This window comes from Tripterygium wilfordii, chromosome 13, assembly GCF_013401445.1.
Source record: "Tripterygium wilfordii isolate XIE 37 chromosome 13, ASM1340144v1, whole genome shotgun sequence".
Taxonomy (NCBI): domain Eukaryota; kingdom Viridiplantae; phylum Streptophyta; class Magnoliopsida; order Celastrales; family Celastraceae; genus Tripterygium; species Tripterygium wilfordii.
Window position 1 is genome coordinate 2,957,023 of NC_052244.1, and position 10,035 is coordinate 2,967,057.

The window sequence follows — 10,035 nt, forward strand, 5'->3', positions numbered from 1 at the left end:
TGATTTTTATCTTCAACGTGTTTAAGCTCTGCATGCATATGTATATATATATTTCTTTAGGTTAGTTGTTAGATTTTGAAAATTTCAACCCTAAAGGATTAAATTTTACATGTACTTAATTTGAGGGTTGTTGGACTAGCGAGGCAAGAATCTAGGTTTAGCTAATTGTTGATTGTACTTAAAATTTCCAGGTTAAGAGTTATCCTAGAGATCATGATTGAATTGGCTAGAAATAAAATACTTCCAACATGAAATTTCTAAATTCACCTCTCTACACCATACAAGTTAACCTTTTAATAATTCGATATATGACTAAATTCGGGAATTATCAAGATGACACGTACATAAATTTTTCACATAATGACATACTAAGTTGGACCAAATATTAACGTGCATGTCGCCAAGTTCAACTTAGTTGCTAAGCCTTTTTGTCTAATTTCCATAGATGTCTAAAGATGTAAAAATATATGTATATATATGCTTATGGTTTCAAGTTCATACTTTCAATGCATAATTATAGGGAAAAGATGTATAAACTATAAAACAGAGACTAAATGTCCAAAATAAGTGTCTTTAATTCCAACATCTTTCAACAAACAAATATCTTCATATGAGACAGTATACAATTATATGTAGTAGTTCTCAATTTCTCATAATCTATCACAAAAAAAAAAGAAAAGAAAACCTAGACATTAACAATGGTTTTCTTTTGTCAGCGATTCGGTATAGGGCATCCCTCCTAGCTACCTGGTAGTGTAGGGCACTGTGTGATCCCTAGTTCACTAGTGCTTTGACTTTCCAATGCCCTTTATGGATAGGACATAGAGCCCTATTTTGTAGGGATATTATATAGAAAGTTGGAAGATTAATTTACAAACTATAACTTTTTTTTTGGTTCTTTAAGAACCAATGGGTCTTCATCCAGACAAAATCTTTGGACGAATTAGTGATTGGGAATGCACGAAGAGGAAGGGGGAGAGAGAGGTCTCCCCATTTTTTTTTTCTTGGAGAAAATATATAAAGAAGTGACAAACTTTATTGTAATGAGTGACACCTTTTTATTGGTACTTGAATTGTCACCAGCCTTTTGGGGCTGGGTCGCGACCATATCTTTGAAATTTGAATATTTTTTATTCAGCGGTCTAACAGATACCGTGTGTTTTGTCTCCGCTATTTCAATGAGTTTCCAAGCATACTGTCAGGTTTGCTTCATGTTGCGCAAAAAATGAAAAAAGAGAGAGAGAAGGTTAGATTATAGTTATCAGACCCGATCCGGTCTGTGTCAACCCACGATGATGAATTTCAAAGGTTCATGAATTGGCTCCAATGGTTAAAACTTAAAAGGTTGTACTGTACATATTTTAAATAAGGGTTAATTATACTTTTAGTCACCGAAAGATAGGCGTCGTTCATTTTTAACACCAAAAGATTTTTTGTTACAAAATCGTCATCCATTGTTTCAAAATGAGACATTTAAGGGATTCGGTCAGATTTCACTCATTTTCGGTCAGAGTCCTCGCTGATGTGGCAATCAATAAACATATTTTGGTCAACAATTGCTTATGTGGCAGCAAACCCTGATTTAGAAATATCCAGCTAGATTTTCTGAAACTAAAATTAAAAAAAAATTCTCTGCAACTTCCTCTCCTCTCTCTCTAAAAACTTTACTCTCTCTTAGTCTCTTATCATCATACCCAATCTCTTCATCTGGAATTGAAAGCAAAAATATAGACTCTTTCTTCTTTGTCTCTCAAACTCCATTCAATCATTACAATTTACAGTTCCTTTGACTCTTCTTGTATCCCACCATTTCAAAGAGGATCAAATTTCTTCTTTTTTAAGTTTTAACCATGAAACCCGCAAACCCACTCACAAGGGAGGACAACCCATCTCTCCAAGAAACCAGAAGATTCCTATGTTCTCACAAATAGACCGACACACCCAGAGATAGCAATGAAAAACAAATAGAGAAGCCTCTGTCGCTGAAAATTCCTGTGCTAAAAACCCATTTGAGATTTTGATTGAATGACGTCACAGATGAAGCCAATGTCGCATAATGATTTAATTTATTAATATTTGTGATTGCATTTGGCGAGGTACAAGAATTTAACCATCGGGTAATGTATGATTCTTTATATTTTTTTGAGTACAAGTAGAAATACATTATACGACACACCATCATATCAAGCCTATGAAAGTACGTGTGTCAACAGGCCTCACGTAGGGGTAGATTAAGCCTACACACCTCTTTATAAATATTCGGAGGAGGTGATACTCGAACCCGACCTGAAGTCAGGGACATACAAAGTCATTGTCACTCAACCAACGACTCATTTGCTGATTCTTTATATTGATAGTAAACCGAGCACTGGCATAGTCGAGATAGCTCTGTAAATTCTTGGGCTTTTAATTGGGTTTAGGCCCAAATAAATAGATAAAAGCGAATTTGTGTTTGCTTGTTTGACCCATTTAGAGGCCCACTGTGATCTTTTTTGAGCTGGGCTTTATTGGCCTGGACAATTGGACATAAATCACTTGGTGTCATGCCCAGATCAAGCCCAGACCCGATACCGGTAAATTGGAGTCCGATTGTAGATCCGATAGGGGATGTTACGTGGCGAAGCTTCACTGGATTAATCTGGCCAGGTGTTCGTAACAATCTGAGAAGACAAACATACAAAATCCACGTGGAGAAATCTGATAGGTCATAGATACGTGGAATGACTTGCCGTTCTTCCCCCAAATTGGAAAACAGGTTTATTGAGTTGCAGAAGGTTGTCTATGGTCATCTCCGTTTCAAACTCCAAATTGGGTCATATCATATTGATTGCCAATTTTCCATACGTATAAAACATATATATTACGAATCTCCACACTGCATATGAAAGGCGAGAGAGATGTTGAATCTGGTGAACCTGTCTCGTGCAATGGATGGAGTCGCATGGAGAGGATTGGGTTACACGTTATTTATACTCCATTTTGTGTTCGCTTGTCAGCTTCTCCTCCTGCAACCTCTTGTCTCCGCTTCAGGTTAATTTTCTTACTTCTACTATGTGTTGTTGGATTTGTCGGGTTTTTTTTCCTTCTGGGAGAGTAGTCGTTGTTCGTTTGATTGCTGGATCTATTGCTGTTTGTGGATCCTGTGGTAATTTTAGTATGGAATTAAATTATCAAAGTTACCCAATTTGTATTTGCATTGTTATATGCTCGATGGCATGACTTTCGGGTTGTAATTGGATTTTGGCTTTCCTTGGCATGATTGAATGTGTCATGTAGTTGGTGTGTAGATTACCCATTGATTCATTTTGAATTACAATGTGTAACTGTCCTCTTGAAGATAAATACAATATTGGGTTATTGATTTGGTCTGGCATTCTATGGAATCTTCTGCTGTTAAAATTTTGGTGCTTTTTAGAAGTAAGGTACATCATTGATTGTTAACTGCCTGCAATCTTTGCTCGATTCATTTCTTCTTAGATGTTCCTTCTATTATATTTTTGATTTTAGCAGCACTGTAGTGTTAAGTGTTAACCACATCCTACCCATGTAAATCTTGGATATGCAGATGCCAAACCGGGGAATGCTGCTGAGTTGTTTGAGAGGGTTTCCAAAAGTGTAAAGGTGAAGCGTTATAGTGAAGCGCTCGATGATCTTAATGCTGCTATTGAAGCAGATTCAACTCTTTCAGAAGCATATTTCCGTCGGGCAACCATTCTCCGTCAGTTATGCAGGTTTGTTTCAATTTTTAATTCTTTTTGCACTTTCTAATACTAAAGAATTTCGTTGTTTTGTCTTTTCTTTTATGCTTAAGGGTATGAAATCGATTTCATATCCTGCTGCATCCAGCTGGTCATAGTTCCATTACCAAACTTTCATTACATCAGGAGGAATCATATTGGTTCATTACTTATTTTGGTGCATTTGCTGATTGTCCTTGGTTATGGAAATTTATCAAGATGACATATTTTTCGCTAGATTCTTTTATCTTTTTTATCTAGATTATATAATGATGAATCATTGGGTTTTACTACTCACTACTTTTGATTTAACTTAAATATTGGATGCTATGACCATTGTTCATCTTCTTTTGTTGTGTTAAGTTTAGTTACTTTGTCATTCAATCCATTAATTAACTTGTTGAACTTTGGCATTTTACATCATTTATACATATTCTAATACTCTCCCTCACACCCTTGGGGTAACAATAAATGGGAGTTTAATTTTTAAAATTAAGGTTTGAACCCAAGACCTTCCGCTCCGATACTATGTTAAGATTAGTTGTTTTGCCATTCAACCCAATAAGGTAACTTGTTGGGTTGGGGCATTTCACATCATTTATATATATATTCTCATATGTTGTACTGGGACTATGCAAATTTTTTTTCCTCAAATAAACCTTAATGGCTTAATCGAAAAGAAAAGGGAAAAAAGTGGAAGGGTCTGATTGATTCTGATCTTCTGATTCTTTAACTGCTAGCTTGACCATTTCATTTTTCCTTTGAGTGCCCATTCCTGCTTGTGCCATGATAACTTCTGTTTTGTGAATCTGATGGTGTATTATACTATTATGCCTGTAATGGTCATGATTTGATATGCAATCTTATATGCTTTTCCTAGAGCTTTGAAAACTGCTTTAGTGCTAGCATATCAGTAAGAGTGGAGGCTCTTCCAACCTATGCCTGCTTGAGAATTATTGAACTGGACTGTCGATTTGTTTAAATTACTGTTCTCCCTTTAATCCAATTGCTTCTTGATGATTCCTCTCATCAACTGCGAGATTTTGAATGGACTATGAATGTGGATAATGATGCTTCCCACAAGCCATTCTATCTCAATAAATATCTGTTGCGAAGTAGAAAAAGAAAAAAGAAAAAAAAAAGTATAGGGAAATCCCATGAATTAGTTAAGAAGGCATTTGTTTTCTTCCAAATCTCTTTTGGAAAATCAACAACTTCATTGAGTATTGGCTGATGTAGATATCAGGAGTCGGAGGGGAATTACAAAATGTTTCTTGAGCTGAAACCCGGAGATTCAATCGCAGAAAAGGAACTTTCTCAATTGGTTCAGGCGCAGAATGCTCTTCACACGGCTTTTACTCTCTTTGACTCAGGCGATCATACAAAATCCCTGGAATATATAGATAAAGTAGTGCTTGTTTTCTCTCCGGCATGCTCAAAGGTAGATCCTACTTCTATGTATTCTCAAGATTTTCGTACCATGCATTTCAATTGTGGTTTGCGAGTAGAGCCTTAGTTAATTGCCTATAGTGGCAACCAACAGCTGCCTATAACTATCTACACTTTTTTTTTTCCGCAGGCCAAATTCCTCAAAGTGAAGTTGCTGTTAGCTACTAAAGACTATTCCAGTGCCATCTCTGAAACTGGATATATTCTCAAGGAAGATGAGAATAATCTAGAGGCATTACTACTTCGTGGCAGGGCATACTATTACTTGGCAGATCATGATGTTGCGATAAGGTTAATTGACAAGATATTGTCGGAATAGTTAAATGTTGATGGAATTTGTCAATTTGTTCAAAATTAAATTTTTATATAGATTGCTGTGCACTTCAGACATTTCCAGAAAGGTCTCCGCCTAGATCCAGAGCATAGTGAATTGAAGAAAGCATATTTTGGTTTGAAGAATTTACTAAAGAGGACTAAAAGTGTAAGTTATCTGCTGCTTATGCTTATGCCTCTCGAGGCTTGGATGGTTTCTTCGTGTGAACTTGTGTTTAATGAACCCTCGTTTCTTTTTATTTCTCTACTGCTGTGGGGGAACTTGGATGGTTTCTACATGTGAACTTGTAACCTTTTATTTTGGTCAAATATTCTGTGTTTTGAAGTTTATGTTCAACACAGGCAGAAGATAATGCAAATAAGGGGAAATTGCGCCTGGCAGTTGAGGAGTATAAAGGAGCTCTAGCATTGGACCCTGATCATCTTGCACATAATGTACATCTTCATCTTGGCTTGTGTAAGGTCTTGGTCAAGCTTGGCAGGGGAAAAGATGCACTTGATAGTTGCACTGAGGCTCTTAACATTGATGGAGAGCTTCTTGAAGCTTTAGTTCAGGTACTGCTATAGTTGATTTCAATTATTATTTCTTTCTTTGGAATTTCATACCGATGAAAGCTAACAGATAGGATCAGTTCTTTTGTAACGTATCCCACAAGTAGAGTTTTTAACTGGATGTTGACTTATTCTGCTTTTCAGAGGGGTGAGGCTAAACTTTTGACAGAGGATTGGGAAGGAGCCGTGGCAGATCTGCATGAAGCAGCCCAAAATTCACCCCAGGTCAGTCATAGTCATCCTATATTAGGTTTCAGTTGGACATAGTAAGGCTAAACTATAGTGTTACCTTTGTACATGGTAGGCTTCACAATATCCTATCATGCTGATATGTTACCTCAAGAAGTAATTGTTGCACATGAGACTTGCCTTGAATAATCATCCTATATTAGTCCAAACTGTATAGTAAGCTTCAGAAGACCATAAAGTTACTGTCTTACTGATATGGTACCTCAATGTTTCTTTTTTTAGACGAGACTTGCCCGTGGATAGAAAGGTGAAGCCTGAGGGTCCTAGGCGAGTTCTTATATTTTGTTGATAGTCTTCATAGGACTAGCCTAAACCTCAGTTATGCTTTGATAAGTCTGTCATAACTTTATGGCTAGCTTTCTGGACTAATAAGAATGTTGAAATTGGACAATCACATTGCTTCCAAGTTAGAAGGCCTAATTGACTCTTACTGCTTATTGCTTCTCTTTTTTCTTGTTGAATATCCACTAGTCTGTATATTTATGCTGGGGTTATTCCACAGACTAATCTTGGAGTTTAGAGTTCGACAGGATAATTGGTAGAGCAGATATGATATAAGAGTATCTTTGAGCCTTCATCTTCTGCGCTCTTACCTTATTCCTGTCAGCTTTTCGCCCTTTAGTTGCTATTTGCTGTCCCAAGTGTTAATTGACTGTACTTTTTTATACTGACTCATACACCACCAGCTGTCTGTTTTCAGGTCATTGTCTAGTGTTTATGTCTGTGTTTAGTTTTGAACATTCCTTTAATCTTCATATTGTCTGAATGTTTGAAGTAAATTTACTGAGTTTCAGGACATGAATATCAGGGAAGCTTTGATGAGGGCTGAGAAGGCTTTGAAGATGAGCAAACGCAAGGACTGGTACAAGATTCTTGGAGTTTCAAAAACTTCATCTGTATCTGAGATCAAGCGGGCATACAAAAAACTTGCACTTCAGTGGCATCCAGATAAGAATGTTGATAATAGAGAAGAAGCCGAGGCCAAATTCCGAGAGATCGCTGCTGCTTATGAGGTTTGATGAAGTGATTTTGATTTTTCTTATAATCTTTTTAAACTACAACCTGTTCCCTGCAGTGAAGTAACTTTGGTTGTTAGTCATAATCATACATGTTAATGAATCACTATCGTGCTGGCTGTTGAAACTTTCTGCAAAATATTTGTTCATTGACGGTCTGTAGTCTTCCACTAAGCAGAAATTGAACTTAGTTGTTTGATACCGCATAAAAATGAATCTTACAATTCGTTCGTCCTCAACAGGTTCTCGGAGATGAAGAAAAGCGTACAAGATATGATAGAGGGGAAGACATTGAAGACATGGGAATGGGTGGAGGTGGTGGTGGTGGTGGCGGACAAAAGTACTCATTCCATTTCGAAGGAGGCTTTCCTGGCGGCTTTGGTGGATTTGATGGAGGCTTTCCTGGAGGAGGAGGAGGAGGATTTAATTTCCAATTTTGATGTAGTGAAGCATGGGATTTATTTATTCCTGATACGTAGCTGTAGATATACAAGTTCAGCCCCTAACATCAACTCGACTGATGCTGACCAATACATCGGGGAGTGTAAAGGCCTTCAAGTGGAGTGTTACATGAATTTGTATCATTGAGAAGTTTTGCTTTAATCCTGGACTTCTATCAGTTAATTTCAGGAAAGCCTTCAACCCAGTTATGTTATTATCCATCAATCTTTTATTTTTGCACCTTTGCTTGTGATTTTGGTTTGCAACCTGCTCCATTGATGTCTTACACAGCCCAAATGGCAACCTTACTTTTTGTATTAGTAATTAGTGTGATTTGTGTCATTTATATACCAGCCAAGTAGCCAAGCCAGTGTATTTCAGTCTTTTGGGCAATATGGACAAGGACAACAATTGGCTACCCCTTCCTTGTGCTCCTTTCTTTGGATCAGGTTCATATGACTATGTGACGGAATTTAGCCATATACTACTTCCAACACTGCAATTTTTTTATTTTTTTTTGTAACTAAGAATTCCTTAGCTCACATGCCAATCGGATGGTTGGGCCAACCGGCCAGCTCTACACTTGGGCTGTCAACCCAGCCTGATCGACGTTGATTATAGTTTAGACCGGATTGAAACCCGTGTGGGAAAAACCTTTCATGGGCCTTTAGGCCATGCAAGGAAATAACGGTGAAACTGTTGAACGTGAGAGTTGAACCTGCGTTGAACATGAGAGTTGAATTTGCGATCTTCCATACTTAAAGGAGTTATCACAGTCAATCTCTCAATCCAAGACTGCTCTGGAACATTTAACTGTAAATTTATTTGTGTGGTACGAGTTCTGAACAGAAATACATGGCACTACATTAACAAAATTGGGTTCATGAAAACTTAACAAAAAGGAATTACAGCATTCAAAGAATGGACTAATTGGGTACAAATCACAAAACAGAAGTAGTAGGCAACACCCAATCTCATGATCATCAAACACAATAGTAATCATAGCTGCAAAGAAGTAGCCGCAATGAGCGCAAAACTGAAGGATATAACAGCAACAACATTGTAACTCAGACTCATTGCACCAGAAGTATCACCATCATTGGTAGTGTCTGAGGACTTTGATGGAGCTTTTGATGGAAGATCCTTATCTGCTGTCACTGGAGCAGGAGCAGGTGCTTGTACCCCGAAAATGTCCAATGGAAGAAGAACCTGATCAACCTGATAAACAGCTAGTTGACTATCAGTATAGATAGTATTAGCCACTGTTGCAGTATTAACCCCTGTTGATATGTTCACTTGATTATTCCCTGATGTGGTGACATTCAGTGGGAACTCGCCATTGCCACTGTTACCTGCCTGCGTTCGCAATGGATTGCTTACAGTTTGAAACTGCGACGTGGAGTAGATATTAGGAAGGACATGGAATTGCACCAACTGGACCTTTTGTTGATCAGTGAGTGAGTTCAATGTGCCTGATTTTAGACTAGAAAATGCATTATCTGTTGGTGCAAATATGGTAAGACCCTGGTTTGAGTTGTTGAGCTGGGTATTGATTTGATCAGCCATTTGCGTCGCTTTTAGTAGCCGGGTGAAGGTTGTGAACTGCCCTGCCTTCTCAAGCACTGCAGTGATGTTGGTTGGACCTGCAGGCGCCGGAGCTGGCGTTTGAGCCAAAGTTGTGGTGCAAAGGAAGAAAAAGATTGACAGAAGAAAGAATGGTAGGGCAACTTGCTTTGTCATTTCTTTAGGCAATAAATTTGACAGTTTTACTAGTAGTGATGAGCAAGTGTTAGGATGTGAGGGGTATATATAATACATTGAGGATTTGAGATGGCAATGGAGGTTTGAAGTTAGGTGAAAGGTTTGCAAGTTTATGGTGAGGAGAGAATTTCAGTGCCAGGCTTTATTGGTAAGGTATTGACATAATTGGATTTTGCTTTGCAAGACAGGAAAGACAACTGGGTTTTGTTCTTCAATTGTGTGAGTGGAGTGTGGGTTGGAACTGAAGTGTGTGTTAGTTTTGCTTGTAGAGATGGGCAAACAAACTTTATAGAGAAACCTTACACTTCAAGTTAGTCATAGATGCAGTTGTTAAAACTGGGAATGATTGTGATCATGATGCTCTGTTATAAGGGGGTCAGGGGTTCTGATAGTCTAGTTGATGAATTTCTACGGAACCAAACCGTATGGATTTAGGAAGTTTTGAGTTCAATTCTCACTAGAAGTAGGAGTCATAATATTCTCATGGTCATGCGTTG

General features: G+C 37.8%; 2 protein-coding genes across 2 annotated transcripts; one reads left to right on the plus strand and one right to left on the minus strand.

Moving 5' to 3' along the window:
- Positions 1-2,752: 2,752 nt before the first annotated feature.
- On the plus strand, positions 2,753-8,197 carry LOC120011848 (dnaJ protein P58IPK homolog). Its single transcript, XM_038862988.1, has 9 exons — positions 2,753-3,030; positions 3,566-3,731; positions 4,977-5,178; positions 5,317-5,477; positions 5,574-5,667; positions 5,862-6,074; positions 6,216-6,296; positions 7,115-7,333; positions 7,579-8,197. Exons 1-9 carry the CDS (start codon positions 2,898-2,900, stop codon positions 7,774-7,776), a joined length of 1,467 nt encoding a protein of 488 aa, XP_038718916.1. The 5' UTR covers positions 2,753-2,897; the 3' UTR covers positions 7,777-8,197.
- Positions 8,198-8,573: 376 nt separating this feature from the next.
- Positions 8,574-9,566, minus strand: LOC120013498 (fasciclin-like arabinogalactan protein 11). The gene has a single exon (XM_038865332.1). The coding sequence runs from the start codon at positions 9,515-9,517 to the stop codon at positions 8,777-8,779; it is 741 nt and encodes a 246-aa protein (XP_038721260.1). The 5' UTR covers positions 9,518-9,566; the 3' UTR covers positions 8,574-8,776.
- Positions 9,567-10,035: the final 469 nt, after the last annotated feature.

Coding starts and splice junctions, on each gene's coding strand:
- LOC120011848 (XM_038862988.1), top strand. CDS start 2,898: ATGTTGAATCTGGTGAACCTGTCTCGTGCAATGGATGGAGTCGCATGG. Junction 3,031..3,565: donor ACCTCTTGTCTCCGCTTCAG/GTTAATTTTCTT, acceptor TTGGATATGCAG/ATGCCAAACCGGGGAATGCT. Junction 6,297..7,114: donor CAGCCCAAAATTCACCCCAG/GTCAGTCATAGT, acceptor ACTGAGTTTCAG/GACATGAATATCAGGGAAGC.
- LOC120013498 (XM_038865332.1), bottom strand. CDS start 9,517: ATGACAAAGCAAGTTGCCCTACCATTCTTTCTTCTGTCAATCTTTTTC.